The sequence below is a fragment of the Chionomys nivalis genome, chromosome 8 (genome assembly GCF_950005125.1).
Source record: "Chionomys nivalis chromosome 8, mChiNiv1.1, whole genome shotgun sequence".
NCBI classification, from domain to species: domain Eukaryota; kingdom Metazoa; phylum Chordata; class Mammalia; order Rodentia; family Cricetidae; genus Chionomys; species Chionomys nivalis.
The window spans coordinates 30,468,177-30,492,303 of record NC_080093.1 but is presented as its reverse complement, the minus strand read 5'-3'; the positions used below and the strand labels follow the sequence as shown (position 1 = coordinate 30,492,303).

General features: G+C 43.9%; 1 protein-coding gene across 2 annotated transcripts in view; it reads right to left on the bottom strand.

Annotated features, from left to right (window-relative positions):
- The window catches only part of Glis3 (GLIS family zinc finger 3), a 430,288-nt gene that overhangs the window by 11,877 nt on the left and 394,284 nt on the right, over nt 1-24,127 (bottom strand). For both annotated transcript variants that reach the window (XM_057779622.1, XM_057779621.1), the window contains one exon: nt 12,621-12,796. In XM_057779622.1, coding sequence (XP_057635605.1) covers nt 12,621-12,796 — 176 coding nt within the window. The remainder of the gene's footprint in view (nt 1-12,620; nt 12,797-24,127) is intronic.

Genomic DNA, 24,127 nt, shown 5'->3' with positions numbered 1-24,127 from the left:
GCTTGCTTGGCTACTTTCCTCTATATCACCTAAGGCTACTGACCCAGGAATTGTACCACCCATGTGGAATGGGCCTTTCTCCATCAATTAGCAGTCAATCAAAAAAATTCTGATGTAGGCAATTCCTCAATTGTCTTTCCTCTTCCCAGGTGTCCCTAGTTTGTGCCATGTTGACAACAGCTGACTATCACAGGTCATCTCTGAAAATACCAACATTAATAGAAGACAAAAGGAAGGGACAAAGAAGAGAGATATCTTCACATTTCCTGGCTCTTCTCATTTTTTTTTCATTCTCATCATAACTATGATTCTCTTAGGAAACTGTGACCTTCCCCATTTGAGTATTTTCTGTAATACATTATAAAGGCCAACGAGAAGAGGGGATTAATAGACAAGAAGCCCATAAAAGACCATCAGTTTATAGTCTGGGGATCATGTATTATCAGACTGATTCCATACACTCAAGTTTTGCTCAGAGAACAGCCTGGGAGAATACACATTCATTTCCTGTCAGATACCTTAGTATCAAAACACCTTAACGAGTCTTTCATACATACATAAACACTTGATATTTCTTCTATGGAACTTGGTAGTTGAAACAAATGGCACAGATGCAGAGGGACTGTGGAAGACTTTGTAACTGATATTTGATTCATTTGATATCATGCAAATAAAGTAGGAAACTCTTTCAACTATACTAATATTTCTAAATAGCCAAATATTTGGAATTATTTATTAGTCTAGCCTTTACATTAGTACAAATCAACAAAAGAACTAAAATAGGCACTATATAAACATCTACTAAGTTCAGAGCTACTTCAATGGCAGTTTCCATGCACGGATATCACCGAATAATATTTTGCTTAGTGTTAAGACATCTATTTGGACAACTGTTCTAAAGAAGCAAAGGATCTAGTATTTGTTGGTTCAAGCCAAGCCAGACTTAGGGGTTTTATACAGACAATCTTTATGCTGACCACAGCCTTCCAGATAAACTATATTGTCCCCAGCTTACTGAAAAAGAAATAGCCATGTTAGAGTAATTAATCAAAAGCCAGACACATAGTTCATAAACAATACGGGTGTCGGAGCACATGGGCCACTATGCGCGCGGGTGTCAGGCTCCTTCTTCACAGGACCGTAAGCACTGTTGGCTTAGTGGGACTCACACGAGAAGTACTGCAAAGAATGCAGGTTTAATTCATTTGTCTGTTTCCGTCTTTCCCCAAAGGCCACACTGGCTTTCTAAGGCACTCAGGCCATGCTGCATGTTTGCAGCCTCCATGGACAGACAGCGAGAAGGAAGATGATAACTGTAAGGAGAGGTGAATCCTCCTCACCTGGACGTGGTGGAGTACATGGTGAGGGCATGGGGGATATGGGATTTCCCTCTGTATGTTATAACTACCACTGTTGAATAAAGAAACTGCCTTCCCTGTTGATAGGGCAGAACTTAGGTAGGCGTTGGGGAGAACTAAACAGAATGCTGGGAGAAAGGAGGCAGAGGCAGAGAGACGCCATGCAGCCCCGCTGGAGACAGATGGGGGAACTTTAGCCAGTAAGCCACAGCCACGTGGTGATATATAGATTAATAGAAATGGGTTAAATTAATGTGTAAGAGTTAGCCAATAAGAAGCTGGAGCAAATGGACCAAGCAGTGATTTAATTAATATAGTTTCTGTGTGATTATTTCAGGGCTGAGCAGCCGGGAACCTACAAGTGGCCCTCTTCTTTCAACAGACGACTTGAGAACAAGGTCAGAGATTCTCAGAGTGGATGCTCCAAGCACAAGAGTCACCTCGGCAGAGCTTCTGTGTTCCTGGGCTCCAAGAAATCCCCAGAGAAACAGGACTGCTGGGAAAAGGCCTGGAAACCTGAGTTTAATGAGGAATATCTCACACATGATTGGAAAGTTCTAAGAACATCATGGAATAATTTCTTAAAACTTTTGAAGTCACAGTCTCAAGGGCCTGGGTTCTATTTGAAATGAGGAAGAATTCTTCTGGGAGACATCTTTATTCTTTGAGCTGGACCATGTTTTCTGTTGTGCCTTGGGGCCCTGAGTGAGCCTGAATTACATGGCTAGCAGGTATCAGTCGGATGATTTACCTGGCTTCTTCCTCTAGTGCCCTTCGTCCGTTCCTGGCCCACGTGAAAATGTGGGACCTTATCTGAATGATGCAAGGTTCCTACTGTGGCCTCTATAATAATCTTGTGACCTAGATTTCTATTGTCTAACTGGAAACAAAGCTCTCTGTTCCACCTGAATTACTAACCAGATGACTTTCTGTTTCTCGGAATCTAAATCTGTGGTTATACAAACATCCAGCCCTCCAATCTTAGAATAACATGGAATCTTAACTAAGGGGAAAGAGTACAGGAAAATGTCTGTATGGGTCTGAAATCAGAGAGAGTCGATAGTCTCTGATTCTGATTCTGACGCCTCCAAACTGTCCCTGGATCCTGGGACCCTTCTCATCTTCTTCCATGGCCACCAGAGAAGCTGACTCTGGGTACTCTCAGAACTTATAGACACTGACTGTTCGTGCATAAGCCTACCCACCACCCCTGCTCCACCTTTCCCTCTGAGCTAACATCTTCCGAATGCCACTCTAATGGGCAACATCGGGGTGACAGAGACCTTCCTTTATTACTTAGTCCCATCCCACTGCACATCAGACTTTTTTAATTTAAGTTCATAATGTGCATCTTGAAATGTGTAATGCCCTACTGGGAACAAAAAGATTACATAATTCTGAGAACAGGAAATAGTCTCTGACTACTGAACTCAAGGTCTGTTTACATTGTCAAGGAACACAATCGTTGACGAATATAGTACATAATAGATACCCCTTAGATAAATACAGACTCAGAAGAGCCATGGACTTGTGCTTCATCTTTTTTTTGTTGTTTTTGTTCTCATATTAATGTAGGTTTAGGAGTCAGAGTAGGACCCGGTACACAGCAGAAAATGGCTATATGGAATCAATCAGAGAATGAGTGAGTGGAACCATGGCTGGAGCCTCTGGTGAGAATATTGAAGGCAAGAAGCAACAGAGCTGCGGTGGAGGATTAGGACTCAAGGCCCTTGCACACGAAGGGACAGTATTTGAGAAAATGCTGTGACTTCCCTTTCTATCATGGACATTTTCTCAAGCGGAGGATCAATGAAGGCAAGGCAAATATGACGGTCTTTGTTCTGGCTTGACTCACGCTGCTGTGCTCCAACACTGACCGAAATCAATGCGGGGAGGAAAGAGTTTATTTGGTGCATGCTTCCACATCACAGCTTATCACTGAAGGAAGTGAGAGAAGGAATCTTAAGGCAGCACTCTCTGTCCTGGGAACAAACTCACAGCCCAGGAGGTATAGCAGAACCCACAGAGTCAAGGCTTCGTGCAGGCTCACTTGCAGGTTCACCTACAGCTAGCTTTCTGATATAGCTCAAGATGGCCTGCCTAGGAGTTGTGGCACCGGTGTGGGCTTGGCTCTCCTCCACCAATTAATAACTGAGACTTCCCCACAGACAAATCTCCTCTGGACAATCCTTTACCGGAGATTCCTTCTCGGGTGGTTCTAGGCTGTGTCAAGCTGACGGTTAAAATTAACTAGGGTGGGCTCTTTACAGAAAACATGGATGGTTTGGCTGCTCTGAATCACTGTTTTCCACTGGATGCCAGAGAGACCATTAAACCCCAAGACAGAAACAAAAGTGGGTAGGAGAGCTGATGATGACAACATACTACCGCCCCGCCGCATGCTTATAATGGAGAACGGTTTCTTTGTTGTTTTTTTATTATTATTATTTATTAAAGATTTCTGCCTCCTCCCCATCACCGCCTCCCATTTCCCTCCCCTCCCCCAGCCAACTCCCCCTCCCTCAGCAGCCCGAAGAGCAGTCAGGGTTCCCTGCCCTGTGGGAAGTCCAAGGATCTCCCACCTCCTTCCAGGTCTAGTAAGGTGAGCATCCAAACAGCCTAGGCTCCCACAAAGCCAGTACGTGCAGTAGGATCAAAACCCAGTGCCATTGTTCTTGACTTGGAGAACGGTTTCTACAGAGTTAACTGCAACCTGACAAGCAATGAAGTCTACAGGAGTAAATTCTAAGCAGATGCGTTAATACAAATGTAGGTATCACCACACACTCTTGCTGAGAAACTTCTACATCGGGCCTGATCTACAGATGCAAAGGTCCTTGGGTAACTATGGGACGGATTCAGAGTTCCCGAGTCATATCACCATAATGATGAGAAATCTGAGAACTTGCTTTGGATGTGTGATATGAGGTTGGGCTTGGTGAGGCAACGCAGAGAGGGAGCAGCTGGTGGTTACACTCAAAGGATCGCGCAGACATGTCTAAATGTTCCACTTCCCCGGCACTGTGACTTCTGGGGGACAGTGCTCAAAGGCCTTGCAAAAGAATTAAATGGAGGGCTGAGTCAGAACGGTTTGGTTAGATTAGAGAAGAAAAATTACCACAATCCAAGAGTCCTCCCAATTGTAAGTAAACCAACAAGAAATTCTAAGGCATCTAGGATGGTTTTGCAACACAGTGCTGAGCGGAAAGGAGCTGGAAGGGGTCAGACCAAGCCACTCCCAGGTTAGTGTTTGGTTTTCTATTTTATTAGCACAGTGACCTCATTACCAGTACCTCGGATATTCCTGATGTGTGCATTTTCATTTTTCCCTTTAAGGGGCCTCTGTCCACAGCTCTTCACTTTTTTGTTCTAAACTATGAATTGTTTATCATATGTATAAAAGACAATTCCAGCTAAAATCAAAGGATTGTAGATTACCATTAACACGTCCATCTTTCTGAAGTTCAGCAGAGCCCTGAAAATAGGGTTATATAAGGGGGAAAAAATCCTTTTTTTTCCTTCAAAATTCTATTCACTAGAGGCCAAATTTCATGAGTTTAAACTATAAGAGAGAATATTTCCTTCTGAAAACCTGTTATTACTTCCTCAGAATAATGAAAAACCACTTCATATAGGCCACTTACCACAGGCACTTTTAAATTTTGTGATGGAGAGTCACAATAGCTGATGAAATGGGAAATTTTCTCTAGATATTTCCTTCACTTCAATAAACTTTTGAGTTACAATTAGAAAAAAAAAACAAAAGGAATGGAAGAAAGAAAAAAGTCAATGAAAATAAGGTGCCTCACTGCCAGGGACACAGCTTCACTGCTGGGTGAACGAGCAGGCGGGCAGCGAGAATGATGGAGAAGCCCAAGTTACCGGCCCTGTCTCTGACTCCCTATTAGTAACACTTCCCTGGGTGATCAACGGAGACATGAAAAGACGTTCAGTCACTCGCTAACTAAAGGAAAAAGTAAAGCACGCAGCTCAGCTTTTCTGGACAGACGGACACCCACTGTGAAGTCACAGGACAGTCATGTCCACTGGTTGGAGTTTAAACCTGGGGCAGCCTCAGAAAGACATCTGTGGAAGCCCCTAGCTATCCCCAAAATGTTTACATGTCAATCCAGAAAGCTTTTTCCGGAAGCATTTCCTGAGAATGTCCGTCAGGAAATCGTGTGCTGCTGTAAACACACAAGCATGCATGGATATAAACTGAAGAGACAGGCTAGAAAAGCAGGATATTAATTTTAAAAACGGGCCATTAATAGTGGAATGAGTTCAAAAGATGACAGCACACAGAATGTGTGTGAGAACCATTATGGCTGCCTGTGGGGCACGAGTTTGCCAAAGCTAGCTCCTCTAATAGAGGGGCCTTCTTTTCCTTGTCTTTTATTCATTCATATTTATTACAAATGATTTGTTAAGTACTTATTCTATAAAAAGCACCAAGGGGAGATATGCTCTCTGTCTTGAGTAAACTCAGAATTTAGGGCGTTAGTCACCTTAGTACTGTTATTGACCAAACATAGCATGATTCTGGTAGGTTTAGTCTATGTGGTCAGGTGTGTGCTCACACATCAAATTCTGTGTGGCGATGCTTCAAGCATTCATGTTACCGACATATGTTCCTCACTGTTCAGTTCCATAATCTATCACCCAGGCAGCAATTCTGACTCAAGAAGACCACCTTACATTTCTTCCCGCAAAGCAGGCGCTGTTGAAATGCTGACTGAGCCAACACATACACACCTAAATTTAACTTTTGTTTTTGTAGAATTAGCACACTGTCAGAACTTATCAAGTACTACTTATGTAAAACTGTTCTTGGGTAATTGTGCAGTAATTAAGTACATGAGAGTAATTAAGGATTTCTGTGACTCAATCATCAATCCTTGGTACTGTTCAGGCCTTAATAATACCCAAGCTGACACTGAAAAGGATGCCTGATTATGGCTGCTGATAACATCTGAGTGGCATCGAGAATACTCACCGGCTCATTTCTTTTGTAAATATCTCGCCTGTTTCTCAGTGAAGTCGATGACATTTGATTTCTAATCAGTTAGATGTGTCTTCCTGAGATGTCAGAGTTAGGACATGCTCACACTCCACTTGAGCAACACAATTACTAGACTTTCCTCTCTTGTACCTTCACACATGCAGTTGTGGCTAAATTTCCCATAGAGGGGGAGTATGCTTACTGTTTTTCTAAAAACACTTAAAGCTTTAAAGATTTACCATTCTAAATCCTTAGCAATGAGATCAGGCATGGCGGTACCACCAAAGAACCCTTCACGGAAAGGGCCAATGAGCAACTGTGATCAGAAAATGGCCACAAAAGAAGAGATGAACGGAACTCCTACCTGCCACAACAACACTCACATTGACATCGAGTGTACTGTGATGTCCAGAGCTGGGAAGATGTGTTGGTCAGCATAAACCGTTCATAATGTGTTTTGTTCTTTGAGGCCTGTTGGTAGATGGAAACCCTTTGTTTCCCCATGCAGTCAATCTGAACTGAGTTGACAAGCTTAGAGATTCATACTGAGGTGGGAAAATGCCACCATTGTCTGGACACTGTCTGGCTCACTTCTCTGGGGGCCCACAGGCAGGGCCTATTTTTTAAATCATGAAAAAGACAAGCTTATAAACCACAGGGGCTGAGACCAAAAGGAAGGGCTCCTACTTCCCACTGCTACTGTGCTGGCATAAAACAGCCTCATGGTGTTTTCCTAATGAAACTGAATAACTGGACCATGGATGATGGGATGCTGGCAACTGGAAACTCCAAAGGAGTGAAAAGTAAGAGCAAACAGTGCAAGCCTGAGAGGCACCCAAGAGATCAGAGGAGATAGGCAAAAATCTGGGCAGAGACCTAGAAAGAGGGACTGATTTCCAAAATAGGTAGCATTGCCTGTTTTACAGATTAGGGAATGAAGAGAATGGAAGGCAGATTGCACAACATGTGTGTGTGGGGTATGTGTCTGTCCATCCATCCAATAACCTCAGCTTTGCATTTGAGGGTGGTTATGTATGTACTACATTTGTTCAGTCTTCTCTGCCTAAAGCCGGCATATGACGTAGAATATCAGCGTTCCTATGGTGACCAGGATGATGGGAGAGCCCTCATTCAAAGTGACAAAGTAGAAGATGGTAGAACAGGACACTGTTGACTCAACTAAGCTGTCCCTCTACCTCACATGCTGCTATAGTGGTCATCTTAGGAAGAAACGATAAATTTGTACCCAGCTGTTGCTACTACCCCTGGAAGCTCTCTCACTCTGCACAGATGCTGATGTGAAATATTTGGGTCTTCAGGAAGCCAGTACTGACCAGAACATTCAAATACAAAAAACAGCAGTAACACACCATGGAAGAATAAGCTGGAAACCTAGTCCAGTGTGGCTAGAGACTTCGGAGTGGCTATCAAAAATTCACAAAATGGGCGGAGTCGATAGCTCAATTGGTAAAATATTTGTTATACAAGCATGAGGACCCAAATTTGGATCCCTGACATCCACATTAAAAAATAAAGGTGCTGATGTGCACATCTGCATCCTCACTGCTGTGTGGTATGGAAGCAATTAGGTCCCTGGAAATTATTAGCTCGCTAGTCTAGCAACGGGTGAGCTCTGGGTTTTGTGAGACTCCCTGTCTCAAAAAGTAATGTGGAGCATGATCAAAGAAGAAGCCCGGCATTGTCCTGATTCTATGTGCACACATATCCACAAACACATGTGCACATGCCCACAGCAACATCCATATAGGCACATACATGTTTATGTATACATGTGTATGTACACACATGCACACACACAGGAGAGAGGGCAGAAAACACAAAGGAGTAGGGCATGCGGCCTACAGGAACTCCATGTCAAGTGTGTGAAAGGGAGGGACAGAAGCTAAACCCCATGCAAGACTTCTCTTGAGCAGGAAACCCCTATAGCTGCGCTCATTTATAATTTTATTAAGACAAAACTAAAAGCGCTTTTGCCCACTGTAGCACCTAGGCTGAGTGTGTTTCCATTTCTTCTTTGCTATTCCCTCCTTCCTTTCTTCAGAAAGATTGTGAACACACACAACACCACACTGATTCTCCTACCACTCCTTTAACTTCCCAGTTGGATCTGAGAGTGGCCATCTCCCTTTCAGCCACTGAGTTTTCCAAACAACACAATCTGACTCCGACAGCGAGAGCTTGATGTTTCTGCCTACCCTGGGCCACCCTCTGCACACATCTCTATACGATGTTTGTAAAACATCAGTGCGACTGCATTGAGTGTGACACGTTGTTTCTTTCTGAGCCCACCTTGTTCTCCCCCAACCTCTCCTCCACTCGGGGCCTAACCTCCGCACCCAGCAGGAAACCATCTCCCAGTGTCACTCTTCTCTGCACACTCCACCTCTATAAACCCTTTGGTAGCATCTTCCTTGCAAGGCAGCTTGTTCCTTTTGCCCCTTTTAACTACTGCAGTATGGCAGTTGTTAAATGGCATTCTCGTTGCCTGGTACTTCGAGGGTGACCAACAAACACCCGTTGAACTGAACTTGGCCTCTCTTTGATGTGTCCAGAGGCAGGAAGACTGTGAAAACGTTCTTTTAGGAATTCCCATGGCATTTGAACAATCAGCAGTGAATAGGGAGTTTAAAAAGAAATTATCCATTAGTAAGTACCATAACAAAATGTACAAATATCAACTCTCTGGCAACTAATCCAAGCAAAATTCTGAAGCTTGCCTGGGCAAGAGAATTACCCTGACAAGAAAGAAAAGGCCAAAGAACAAGCTTACAAGGTTGGAAAGAGTGTCCTTATGTTGACATCTGAAAGAAAAGATCAAGTGTACTAAGAAGTTGCCTTAGAGATATCGCCCAAACAGAGGCTGGAAAAGTCTATCCACATTAAGTAGGAAGGACATTGCATTCTCTTTACTAATAAAGGCAATCTGATGGGTGGGGTAGGTGTCAATAAAACCACACTGAGGGCATGTGAAAGAATGCTGGGTGTTGGTGTTAATCCTGACAAGTGTATCCTTCGCTTAATGAAAGTACAAGATCAACACACAACGCCTAGTTCAGTACCAATTAGCAGATAATTAACAAAGCTCAGAGGATCTTCTTCTCTTCTTCCTCATCAGGAAGACCAGAGCCCCTTTGAACTCTGACCTTCTAAGTTCCAGGAAAGACAACATCATGTCAGAAGAGGCACCGCATTTTCCCACAGGGAATTGCAAACTCTTGTTTCTTTTGGTGTGCCTTTGACTTGGCATCACCTTGAACACGAATTCCATTTGGAAGTGTGCCAGGGTAGTGATGCCTAGACATTTTATATCTTTCTATGTCTCAGCTCCCATTTCTGCAGACGGAGGGACGGCATCTCTCCCTAACCTCTCCCCCTGCTGCAGGTCAGACAGAGGAGACGGGCTGTGGTGCTCTTGAAAGCCATGAGCATCTTCAAAGAAGACATGAAGGCTCGCGCTGTGGCCACTGAGCTTTAGTGGAGGATGAGATTCTCTGCCACCAGGATCCCGTGTGACTTCACCTAGTAACGGTGACCAACAACAGGGACGGCTGCAGCTGGTAAGGGCACCTGGGTAAAGAGGGTCACTCACCCCTGAAAAACCAGCATATACATTTTGCCCTCATCTAAGGACGGTTGGTGAGAAATGCTGGCACTCAGAAAGTTTTAGGACCAGCTGAAAGGGGCCTAGAACTGCATCTATGCCCATGTCCCTTCATCAGATGGTTAAAGCACAGGAAGCTTCTTTGTAATCTCATCACTGGAACCCCGTGGCCATCTCTCTGGAACCTGTCATGAATTCTCACTTTCCCTACCTCTACTCTGAACCTAATTTATGGCTTCTCTTTGTCATTGGCTATAGAAGATTTTTAACAATTAAGAAAGAGGAAGCTTTATTTTAAAAAAAGAAAAGCTTGACATTTTCAAGCTGAAAATATATTCATTATTTATCTTTCAAAGGAAAAATGTAGAGGAAGAGTATTTTGCCAGAGCACCACGGAGCATGCTCCCCAGGTCCTCTTGGTTCATTATTCACTTGTTGAATGAGCAAATGACAATTACTGACCCAGTAAATACTTATTAAATGCCTACTTTGCACCAAGTGTTATGCTTACTCTGGGGCCACAAACATGATCCTTGTTCTCTGCGCCTAATAACGAACAGGGAAGGAGAAGGAAGAGATGAGATGAAGTGAGCCCCGCGCCTGCGCCTAATAACGAACAGGGAAGGAGAAGGAAGAGATGAGATGAAGTGAGCCCCGTGCCTGCGCCTGGTGCTTTTCTCATCAGCTTCCTGTACCAAGTGATGCAAGAGGAGAGGTGACAGTGTCCCCATCAGGGACCAGGAACCCAGGCACAAGAACCTGCCCGTGCATGTGGAGTTTAGAGCTAACGGGATTCCCAAACTGGCCTCCTTCACACCCACTCACAAAGTTTTGTGAGAACAGAAACTAAAGGGGCGGCAGGGGACAGCACAAAGCATTAGCCTGATTAAAAGCAAACCATCAGCATTTTAACTGAATTTCTTTCCAGTTCATTTTTCTACACGTAGGTTAATTTTTTTAAGGTTTTAAAAGTGGGTTTCACAACTGTAACCAAAGCAGGGCCTACTGCATTTCATTGACCTAGGACAACGCTGCCTGTGGATTGCTCTGTTAGTCTTTATACGACCAGAAAGAGGGACTGCTACCGGCATCGGGTGCCACTGACTGAGAGATAGGCCCAGATTTTGGCAGCATTAAAATAGGAACATCTAAACAGTGCTTCATGAAGGTGACCAACTCTGACTTCCACAGAGCCCACACCACGCCACCCACCTCTCTTCTAGAGGGTGCTTTCCAGACCACGGCCTTGGGTCTCCTTTCATCAGACAAGCTGCTGGCCAGGAAGAGAACTCATTTGTTCTTTCTTATACAACTTACCTCGGGCACATGCAGCAGGCGCTTACAAAACCATTTCCTGGTGTAACTGAAGTATGAGAAAATGTTCATAAGTAAGTAGAAAGCAAAAGCTCCCACTGAACTGAGAGCCTGAGCTTCGCTGGGAAGCAGTGGACCAGTAGGGAGTGTGTAAGATGATGGAGCTTTGACTCAGCCAGGGAGGCTGACTTTCCAATGTCCACCGTTGTTACAGATGACCACTGTCATCTTCTTGTCTCCTCCCTGCTGCTCAGGGCTCTGCTTTGCGGCTCCTGTTCAAGTTCAGCATCACAGCACTGTTGAAGCCTGCTATGTATGGACCACACACTCAGAGTAAACACTGGCGTGGCTTGGGACACCATCTATTAATTCCAAGTGATAAGCCATATAAATATGTTTTATCGGTGAGAGGACAAAGATGAAAGGCTCACTTGTAGAATCATCCGAAGGCGTCTCAATGGACAGTATCATTTTTGCTTACAGAGAATTCTGACAACAGGAAATAGAAGGATTTGACAGCTGGAGTCTGTATGGTTTGGTATTGCAGTTCTCTGTGGAAGTCCACTAGCATTACGTTCTTCAACTGACAAAATGAGTTTAAATAAAGAAAAGAAACTGAAGCAGACTCAGTTCTCCAAATGTGGTCCTTGTTGAACACAACACCACCCCAGACTGAAAACCTCTGTGATTTCTCATTTCCTTCTGTTCTTTTCTTCCTACATGAATATCTATAGCCACTACTATATATGAAGAAATGTGTTGAGCTTCCTAAAAGATCTGATGATGGGTCAGATGACTCTGGCCTCAGAAGCAAGCTTATGTATTAATAAAGAAGATATGTTTTATTCAGATAAGCTACAAGATGGAGAGAATGGAAGATCTACCAAAGAAACACAGGTGAGACACAGTCAGTTCAAAGCCAGTGGCGTAGCCCGGCTGGGGATCAGGTGTCGACCTGGCCTATGGGAAGGAGATGACAGATATGGACAGCAGGGCTCTTGGGGTTCCCTTTCACACAGTCTCCTGATCATTCAGAAGCACGGTGCTATTGCTATTGCCTGCCCTTAAGGTGTCCCAACACTAGGAACACAAATGATTGTCTTGAACAGAATACTATAGGTGTGACAAGTCAGTTCATTTTGGGAAAATACTATGGGGTTTCGTGCCTATGAGTGTACTAATAAGTGTGGCGGGGGGGGGGGGGTCTATAGGCTCAGGTCTGATGTAAAACAGAACATCTGAGACCTGCAGCTCGTCACTAGGATAAAAGGCGACAGCAAAACACTCCCTTTCAAAACTCAAAGGGCTGCCAGCCCCTGCTTACCATGGACGTGGATACCATTCGACTGAAAAGCAGGGTTTGTTTCTGGCTGGTAGGACTTCAGGAGTGAGCCTGGTGGCTGCTGGGTGTGGGGAGGCTGCGCTCTCTGCAGCAGTGACGGAGGAGCTGGGCCTCTTCCTGGGCTCAAGTGCTGAGGAGATGGAGTCGGAGGTGCGAACCTGGGAAAACAATTCCAAAAGGCAGCATGACCAACTCTCCAAAGCTTTCTACGTCCCCATTCTGGCCCGACCTAAGGGTGACAATGTGCTCTTTCAAAACCCTTCATAACCCCTCTCTCTTCCCACCACTGAGTTCTTCCCTGAGACAGAGAGAAGAAAAGACACCAACAAAGAAAACCTTAGTCACAGTTTGGGTTTGTCAAGCTTCTTAAACTGCATTTCAAATCCTCTGGGTTTTGTGAAATTCAAAGCACATCTATTGCCAGGCCCTTTTCCTGCTAATTTTAAAATCCACTCACATTTTAGGGGAAATTCGATTCGTATGTTTCTGAGTCATTTACACTTAGCTCATAAACATTTTGTTTTATAAGGCGTATCTGAGGTCCAAGAAGTGTTATGGGTCCTTATTTTGACCCTCTCTAACTGGAGTCTCCTTAAACAATGCATTCTTTCTTGCCAAGAGTAAATTAACTTCAACCTCAAAGGTCAAATGTGCCTTGAAACCCAGAACCTGAGAGGTCTGCTTGGGTTCTGTGCTGGGCGAAGAACATTCCTGATGGTGTAGAGGGAATGCAACGTACAGCATTCCTTGTCTTAATGTGGAACAATCACAAAATTGGTGGGGTTTTTGGTTTTGTTGAACCCAATGCCTTGTGCATGCTAGGCAAGCACTCTACCCCTCTACTCTGAGGGCTGTACTAGCCCCAAGTCCAAGAGTACTGGTTTCTGAAAGGAGATACACTGATATTTAAACAATAAAAAAAAAATCACCAAGTGACCTTGCACAACTGTGTATTTATCTTCTTGTTCTGAGGGTCTAAGTCATAGATTTAGAATGACCTTTATTGTCTTAACAGAGAAGGAATGTAGACTTCTGAGAACAGCCTTGCAGTTGGGAATGTTCACGGAGAAATCAACAAGATGCTGAATGTGTGTGTTGGTTCAGTTGGTAGAGAAAGAAGCTGAGGGTCTTCCAACGCCAGGAGAATAAGCAACGGAATAATTTTGGGTAAAGATATGCTAGCAATAAAGTGTTTAACCTCTTCTCTCCAAAGTTCACTAACACAAAAACATTTAATTGGTGCCTGTTTACACTATGCAGGAAGAATATCTTTATCTTGCACTAGGAAACACAGGTCATTGCCTGTGACATTAGTCGTTTTCTAGGAACGAATGACTCCACAAGCCTGGGTCACCTGAGCAAAAGGCAAGGTGCATTAGCCAAGTTCACAAAGCAATTCAAAGGGTCCTGAAGCAGAGTATCTTAGAGGGCAGCGCCTCGACATTTCTGCTGTAGCAGTAAGAGCATGAGACAATGTGCCATATTTGCTCTGTATTTCATTTGTGAGGGGTAAGGAGACCATCTCGGGTTGCAGAGGAGCCAAGAGGAAGATAGGGCCTCAAAGCAAAGAGGTCAGAGCACCTAGGCAAAGCAGATGTTACAGGATGCCTATGGACTGGTGGTCTCTGAGGTTTTTCTAAGGACGGAGAAGGGCAGCCGCATGTCCCGTGCTGGCAAATGTGCCCTTTTCTAAGCACATCTTCTTAGCTGGTATTATCCAGAAGACTCTATGCTAAGTGGCCCTGGGAGAAAACACAGCAAGCAAATCCTGGCTCTGGCCTGAGAATATCTAGTAAACCACGTAAGCCAGGATTCCCCATATGGAGGCTATTTTCTGGGGAACATGTCCTTATTGTGTCTCCGAAGTTACTCTGAGCTTGTAGGAGAGGAATGAGCAATTATGGAATCACCGACTCTGGGGATAGATGGAGCCCACACTGGCACCCAATCCTGGAAGCCCCTATTCTTATGGCTCTTGGGGTGGGAGAGGGGAGGGAACTGAAGAACGAGGTGTGACCATTATCATTATCATGTAATCACACTGATGGTTCAACTTTGTTTGGGAAAATAATTAAGATTTGTCTCTTGTTTACTTCTTCGTTTGAGAACAAAAGACATAAGCTAAAAGGTCCATTCTGGTACCTCTGCTACCCTCTTTCAGTCTGGGGCTGAAGGAGCAGAGCAATGAGTGGAGAGTCAAGTTGGGACTCTTTGGGGACCTTGGTACAATCAGAGGGCATATCCTACCCCCAAACAAGGTGATCAATCTGAATCACATTAGCTGGGTTAGTAAGGAGGAGAAATGGTGTACAAAGAATGTAAAGGAAGTCCAAAGTCCTTCCAAGTACACATCTAATGTTTTATCATTCGCAATGACGGGGTCAAAGGCTAAATTATGATTATTAACTAGGAAATGAAAACTACAAAAATACAAGGGTATAATTTATTAAAATATTTTGAGTCATCTATAGGTAGAGTATATTATTCTACATGTAGATTCTCTATTGTATGGTTTTATATAAATATGACCTCATTCCAAATTATTCTTACCTATTCATACAAGTTCCTGGATATATTTTCTTGGCTATTACATATTATTTAATCCTGGTAAGGATAAATAAAAAAAATGTACCAAGGTTTTAGCATTATTTCAAAACTTAGAGGCAGGTAGAGACAGAGACAGGTGGAGTTCTGTTAATTTGAGTCCAGCCTGATCTACAGAGCAAGTTCCAGAAGAGTCAAGGCTACACAGAGAAACCTTGTCTCAAAAAACGGTCGAAAAACAAAAGGAAAAAAAAGTGATCATGTGATCATATTTTTAGACAACTGCCAGAAATAAGGAAACAAGAATCAATAAATTAAAATTCCAGCACAAGAAATCTATTTATAAATAAAAATGTTTTTCAAGCCCAGAATCAATTTATACACATTTACAAGAATCAATTAAAAGACATTGTTATTTTTAATTCATGAATTTTTAGAATCAGTTTTATTTCTGCCTAAAAACACCACATAGTATTTTTTTCTTTTTCTCTCATATATAATATCCCAATCACAGTTTCTGCTCTCTTGACTCTTCCCAGCTTTTTACCTGCCCTCTCCCGCAGACCTACTCCTCCTCCATTTCCCTTTAAAAAAGAGCAGGCCTCATGGGTATCAGCTGAACAAACATGAAATAAGTCACAGTAAGACTAGGCACAAACCCTCATGTCAAGGCTAGATGAGGCCGACTGCTAGGAGGAAAAGGGTCCCAAGAGCAAGCAAAGGAGCCAGACACTCTCCACTCCCACTGTTAGGAGTCCCACAAGAACAGGAAGCTAGCAACCACAATGTATGTACATGTAGAGGACCGAGCTCAGACACATTCAGGGTCTGTGACTCTCACTTCAGTCTCTGTGAGCTCCTACGAGCCCTGCTTAGATGACTCTGTGGGCTGTGTTCTCGTATCACACAGTGTTTAAACTAAAGAATAAAATCACGGCCTCTGTTAATTTATATGTACTCAGTTGTTTGCTAACCAGCTCATGGCAGAGCAGAAGAGCAAACTGAAATCAGGTTAAGGGCAGAAGAGGAACGTGGGAATGAAAACAAAATCCTACAATTAGAGGCAAGAGCCTCTGATACATCTGAAAACAACAGACACCAAGAAAGACAGATGTTACACATTTGACTCAATAAGCCACAGAACCCAAGAAATCCAGTAGCTCTAGACAACTTCATACAAAAGAAACCAATAGAAGATGAGAAAGGATGCTGAAGCTTGTTGAGTTGCAATTACCTTTCCTGTTGTGGTTGCAGGGAAGGAAGCCCTCCCTATCCCAGTTTCTAAGTGAGGATGATGACAGCAACAGCGGCGGCCATGATTTATGTGATGATGACGATGTAGAAACGATCTCTTCCGAGGAGTATTTCATCTCTCACATATGTCGGGCCAAGGCAGCTTCACCTACCTAACTTGAGTTACAGTGGGTCCAAGAGGCAGAAGAAAGATCCTCTGGCACCCTGTCTAACGCTCATCTCTGTGACCCCAGCTGATCTGCAATCATCATTTCATAGATTTCCTTCCACAGCAGCTGAGAGTCGCAGGACCTCAAAAGACAGCTACTGAACAAGCAGGCACCTAACAGACTAGGGGAAAGTCCCTGCTTACCAGAAACAGAGCGCACAGAAGCAAACCAGAACTGAGTCAACCATTTCCACTCACTTGGTGGGGGAGCTGGGATGACCTTCTGGTGAGCAATGGTTTGCCAAGAAAAGGAGGCAAGGAAGGGGTTTTTAAAGCCTCATAAATGAGCCTCCGGCAGAAGGGGTACTTAACTGGTTCCGGCAAATATTTATGTACACTTCAGAAAAGAGCTGATCACCTGGCCACGCTTCTTCCTTTCAGTACCTCCCTTTCCTGCCTCCCCCTGCCATCAGGCTCACCATGTGGCAGTGGGCAGGCCAGCACAGGGAGGTCACCATTCCTCAAGATGCAGCCGCGAATGCCAGACTACCATAAGGCAGTAAGTCCCAAGTGGAAGTAGCACAGTTAATTGGGGGAAAGGATGGAGAATGAGGAGGTGCAGAAGGACAAACGGCTCAGCAGTCAGAGCACACAGGTTTGGACTCTGTTGTTCTCTTATAGATGAGTAAATCTCCCGATTCCCCCAGCAAGCGTAAGACAAAGACAGTCCAGTTCCCCTCAGAAGTGAAAAGTATGAGATCATTCTAACTTTCTTTTCATTCGGGAGATATATACTGGCCATTGGCTGAGTGGATAGCTGCTATCGGGCAGAGAAACTGCAGAGGCAGTTCTCTGTATTTCAGGAACTTACTGAAAGGAAGCAAGCAAGCACACCTATGACTAAGTAGGTGAGTGTAACAGAGAAGAAGCTACAGCAGATATGGAACGATGGTGTGCTGTAGTGCACATTCGCAAGTCCAGGATATCCTAAAAGTTAAGGTTAAGAACATCTGACAGCTTTCAGGTGATCAGTGCGTGCTTAGAAAATGGATGGTTGATCTCAATAGTGTCCATGTAGGGCATCCGGGGTATTTGTTTGTGGTGACCCCGGGTCTACAAACGTCCAAGATTATAGTCCTGGTGCTATGTCAGAATGATGGAGGAGTTACTTTCATTTAATAAAGAAACTGCCTTGGCCCATTTATAGGCCAGCCCTTAGGTGGGTGGAGTAAACAGACAGAATGCTGGGAGAAAGAAGCCGAGTAAGGAGACACCATGATTCTCCCACTCCAGACAGACGCAGGTTAAGATCCTCCCTGGTAAGCCAGCTCGTGGTACTACACAGAATATTAGAAATGGGTTAGATCAAGATGTAAGAGCTAGCCAATAAGAGGCCGGAACTAATGGGCCAGGCAGTGTTTAAAAGAATACAGTTTCTGTGTAATTATTTGGGGGCATAAGCTAGCCATGTGTGCGGCCCGGTGCCGGGGACGCAGCACCGCCGCTTTTATTACTACATCAGAACACTTAAGGAAGGCTCAGAATGAAAACATCAATCTCAGGAGACCTTTTCTCGCTTGGCAATTCCAGTATGGAAACTAACACCGACTCATCTGGGTCCTTTTCCAGTTCCCAGGTGTAGTGAGCTTCGCAGCCTGTAAGGGTCTAACTTCTTGGTGCTGACTTAACATGTTAGTACCATGATGGAACATCCCAGGTGGAGGGGATCTGGGTACTGTTTCTGGAGGAAAATAAAAGCGGTCAAGAATGCTAAAGGGACTTCCGTGCCTTGGCAATCTACTTTTCCACACATCCTTCCCTTACAGCAAGTCATAACCAACTTCTCTCTTGCTATTCAAACCAAGCCAGTGGGGTAGGGTCAAGAGAGGAATACGAGGTGCATTACACAGTACAAAGTGTGTCAGTAACACAGACGTAAAAAGAGCTGACATTAAAAGTGTTGCTCCGTGGTTTTAGCAAACCTGTTCAACCGGAGCGAGGTCGTTGTGCCCGAGTTGGTCAGGCACCAATCTTTCCGATGGACAGCTCCTTTTGGTTAGGACTTCTTTCCTTGTCTAGAAGCCTAGACCATTGTGTATCAGCTTTCAGATATATTTGAAAACAAAATTTACTAATGATGTGCTGCAAGCCACACCCATGTCCCACATTTCTTCATGCCATTAGCGTGTGCTGTATTCACAATGGTTCTAGCCAATCACACTGTGTACAGAAGAGACTCGTGTATTACCAGATCAGTTAGATTAAGCACTGACTGGTAGGTGGTTTGGACAGTTCACCCACCCCTTTCTTTTCCAATGGGGCATGTAGACTTAACAGAGAACGGGGAACATACGTGAGCGGCTAGTTTCGCTGTATCTACACAAAAATATTATTGAATTGCTGCTAGGTAGTAGAACTAATGGATACAAACAGGCCTACGATGAATTTTTGCAAAGACTTTCCCCCTAAGAAATTGTAGGGTATCATCTGTTGGGGTTTTAAAATTCATCTGTGAAAACTAATCATTGAAAAGTGGCTTGCCGTTGGTCCACCACGGGGGGAGGGGAAGAAAAAGAAATCCTATTCAAAGTCTAAAATGAAAAGCAGTTTTAAGTATTTCACATCTGATTTAACGTTTAAAAAAAAAAAACAAAACCCAAACCAGCCCAATGATAATACTGCACTTTGTACAGCCAGACAGCGCTCCATTTTAGTAGACTTTGGTGGTCTTTATAACGATTTATGAATCACTTTGTGAATTCCTGGCTGACTCATCTGGGTGACTATAGTATCTACTTATACTTCCCTTCTGTCTCACAAAAGAGACACTTGGACTCAGTTCAATCCAGATTTGTCCCCAAATGAATCACAGCACGTTACTGGGGGAACTGCAGATTGAATTCGGTTTTTGGGACAATTGGGGGCAGCTTTCAGTAATGAAGAAACGGCTGCTGGGAGGTGTGGGTAATTGCAAAACCATCCATCTGGGCAGGACCAATGCTGGCCAAGAGCTGAGTGTCCGTCCAAGGAGTTGGTCTTCACTCAAAGAGCCAAATCGGGGTTCTGCAAAGGAGTAGCACATCTCCCTCCTTATAAACAGCTGGATCAATAATTATTGCACACAGTTCATCAAAACAGAGGAGCTTAAGACTTCAAACTGATCCCCAAGCCTCCGGTGGACATGAATTGAAGAGTGTGGGTGAAAGGCACACAGGACTTTAAACATACATGATAAGGAGTAGCATTTACGGAAATGGCATAGATGGAGTGACATACAGTAGAGTCATTTCATTTGGGTACAGAGAACAAGCTCAAGAAAATCATGAATGCCAAAGGCTAAGAGTTCTACACAAGCATGTATTTTTTTTTTTCTGGTAAACTCTGAAGCAGTGCCAAAGGCGCTGCTGTTTTCCTTTGTGGAAAGGAAAATGGAGAAGGAGAAAAGATCTATGTGCACAAGAACAATGAATTCTGCAGAAACAGGAACTGGGATTTCTGAAATATCTGGACTCCGGGATTGGCGGTGACTCAGTCATTTTTCTGTTTCAGAATCTGCTGCGAACGGGAGGAAAAGAAACATCTGATTCTGCCAAATTCTTTCAAAAGAGCACTTAACCAAAAGAAAATCTTGTCTAGGCTGGTCTTAGACATTTTATCTTTAAAAAATGCTCTGAAAAGAGCATTTCTGCAGTGATGTCATTCTTCCTAGGCTGTTGTGAGCAGGCCTGACCAAGTGGACCAACTCACTGTCCTACATTGAGGGAAGCGCCTCTCTCTTGGTCATCATGGCAGCCTTGTTCAACGTGCCTTCTGACAGAATGCAGGCTGAAAAAGTTACCACCCAGAGCAGACAGTAATGAGAACGCTAGACAAGAAAAACTGTTATTTTTGCTCAAACATGAGAAAGGGAGGCGCAAGTGTATCCCACACAGACTATCCTAAACCTTTTCCCATTGCTTCAAAATGTAAACAGTTTCTTTAAAGTCTATTCAACTTTGAGGATTAAATTTAAACGTGACGCCTGCCATACATGGCTAGATACATGTGTAAGCCAGTGCTAAATGAGACCACAGCAGCCAGTTAAATCTGTGAATCTTAGGAAACTAGCTGAGAGGCAGTCTGTTCAGTAATGACATGTGCTGTTTGGATGTGATTTCTTTCCATACCTGGACTATTCAGTTAACTATGAAGGTATATTCAGTTCCTTCTCTTGAAGGTAAGACCCAGTAACTGACTAGCAAAGTGAATTGGAGGAAACAGCATTTTCAAAGGCCACACTCCATCAAAAAAGGGTTCATGGTTCCTCTGGTGGAAAGAGTAACTCCTTGGCCACTGTGGATTTGCATCTGTAATACATTACCCAGCAATGTGCAAAGACCAGTACTTAGTAAATGCTGGTCACTGCTGCCAAAGAACAACTCCGTGGGATGTTACAGCGCTTGCAGAGACCCGGTTCCCTAGTTTAGCATAAATTCCTGGGGACAGGTAGATGAGCCATCTGCTCAACTGAAAAACATCTCTTTGGAAATTATATTTGTTTCTGTAGGAAAACCGCTAATCCAGAAAAGAAGAGAAGAGAAGAGAAGAGAAGAGAAGAGAAGAGAAGAGAAGAGAAGAGAAGAGAAGAGAAGAGAAGAGTGTCCCTATTCATTTGCTCTGAAGCTGACTAAAACATGGGGCTTTTCTTCTTGCAACCACACAGAAAAGCAACCAAAGAGATTTCTCAGAAATAAAAGAAGCCAAAACAAAACAAAACAAAACAAAAAAGAAACCTCATCCAAAACGCATTGCCTCTTAGTGTCTGTTCGCCTTGAGAGCCTCCATCCCGACCAACAGACAAATCTTCACTTGCGAAATGACGGACGTCTCTGAGTAGTGAATGCCCTTACTTAGGAAGAGAAATGACCTTGTCAGTCTAGATCGCAAGAAATGACCTTGTCAGTCTAGATCGCACTACTAGACTATGACGTGGAGCCTCTCTCCCAAGCTGCCTGTTCCACACCAGAGAGCAGGGACTTAGGGCTATGCACTCATGGAAGTCAGTCTGGAAGGCTGCTGAGCTCTCGCCTTGGAGCTTTGGGCTTTGCATAGTTTGCTGGAGAAGAGCGTACACTGACAAGCCTGAATAATACCACAGCCTAGCAACAGTGCCATACTTCTGTTGCTTCATGTGCTAAAAAGTAGAGGTGACAAAAAAGAAATTCTATTTTACTTCAAGGCATCTTTCTCACAGCCATGACTCACTTTCCTGACAGAAAATCCAAGGGGACTAAGAAAACATCATCTTGGCCTTAACAGGAGGGGTATTTGTTTGGAATGTGGGAATAAAATCAAGATAGCTGTCTTTGTTTTTAGGGTCCAGGTAACTTCCTTAGCACTTAAAAAAGGTAACTTTTATAGATATCTTAATAGTTGATTTTTTATGTGTGCTTATATTTAAGCTAAAATGAGGAAATAGTGCATTTCAAATTTAAAGAATATGACATGAACAGTAATCTGATGTGAATAAGTATAAGGACCAGAATGAAGCTGTCTCTTTGGTAAGTGCATATGGAGTGTCACAGCAAGGCCTGCAGCAGGGACCGAAGAGACTCAGAGGAGAAAACAGAAGAAGCACAGCAACCATGTGCTCAGGGTGTTATTAACTTGTCCAGAAACAGTGAAGCCATCATCACAGTGGAGTGCCTTTCCCCACTTCCACACTCCCCATGAATTTCCACAGATCTCCCCAGAAGCACCGAGGGGTTGAGGTGCAGACAAGCAATTGTCACCTTCCTGTACTCTCTGCTCTCAGAGAGACCTCGTATAATGGATTGGCTATGAATCCATAGCAAAGTCATTTCCTAAGTTCAGGTAATGTGCTGGTGAAGGCAAACAGCAGGGTCAAGCGACAGAGTGAAGCTGAGTGGAAATGCTTCTCTCAGGCCAACATGCAGGCTCATATCTGTAACCCCAGCACAGCGGAGCAGGGGCAGAAAAAACACTCTGAGTCTGAGACCTGACCTACCTACCAAGTTCCAGACCAACCAGGGCTACACGAGACACCATCTCAAACAAACAAACAAACAAAGGCTCTCGAAAGAAATGCCTCTTTAGAATGACACCAGAAAGAAAGGCTCGCATTCACAGTGACCTAGTGTCTTGAGATCTGCAAATGCAAAAGCTGGAGGCAAGACATCTTGGTCCTTCCTAGGAACAGCATGAAGGTCAGCACGTCTTCGGCCTATTAAACACAGGTAGCAATGCCCGGTGAACCTGGCTGGCCCAGACCAGAGGACCATCACAACAGGAGTTCGGAAGGATGGAGGAAGATGTGGAGAGGAACACATGATCTGTTTACATTTTAAAGAGCAGGTCCTGTGATACAGAACAAAGGCTGATGTGCTGGGGGAGGGACTGCTGTGGGCAGGCAAAGTCAGACACAGAGAAAAGAGGCAGGGAGCCCTACTTGAGAGGCCAGGAACGGGGACAAGGTGGAGTAGAAGAATGGTGTGAATAAGCTTCGAGACCACTGACAGATCGATGAATTAATTAGACGTGAAAGGGCCAGAGAAAAGACCAAAGCTGAGCCCTAGACTTTTCAGGTTTTTAATGGCAAATTAAAGAGAGTGATAAAGTTAACTCTTGATTCCAATTCAAAGGAACACACTAGACCCTGAAAGTTTGATGGATGTTTAAATCAGAGGGAGGTCAGGCAATATTATTCTAGCCTAGGTTTTGCTTAATCCACCCATTCATCTTTTATGACATTCAGTAATTCTCAAAGTGTATGTGTGTGTGTGTGTGTGTACACACATATAGAAGCACACATATGTGAATATCGGGAGAAAAAGGGTATTTTGTAATCTTCCCCTGTTAATCTCAAATGTCCTTGGAAGCCATCTATCTAGAAAGCAACTGACATCCTCAGGGGATTCTAGGTGAGGACCACATCTTGACTTCTCATAGACCTCTCTGATGCTAACATCTTAATCATCCAATGGCAGAGCCTGTTGCTACAGAGATCACTTCACATCACATGATCATGAGAATCAAGACTGGCAAACTTTATTTATTGTCTGTTTATCTGTTGCCCTCTGGGTTAGGATTATCTTGGTGCACACGATAAAGTATCTGCCACACACGTCAGGGGGTCACTGGGTAAACTAGCTGTGTGAGGATACACACAGTCCTGTGGAGAACTATGAGCAGAAGTCAACTACCCTCTAATACAACAGACAGGTGAGGCCAAGCAGTGTCTCTGTTCCCAAACCTCTGGTACTCTCTCTCTAACCGAGAGAGAATTTTCAACTCTTTTTGATGCTTGGGGACTCTTCAAAAACCCGATAAGCCGTAACTGTGTAGGATAAAAGCTTTGAATGGTAAAGAACAAAATGATCCTTTCAAATTGTACTAAGGAATAAAATAACATCAACTCCACAGTGTGGACTTGTTAGTCTAAGAACTACAGAGGACCGCCCTTATCTGACGGAGGACCAATGAAACACCTTCCCACTCCTTCTCATTGCTTCTGGAAGAGACTCTGAATCTTCTGGGGGTGAAA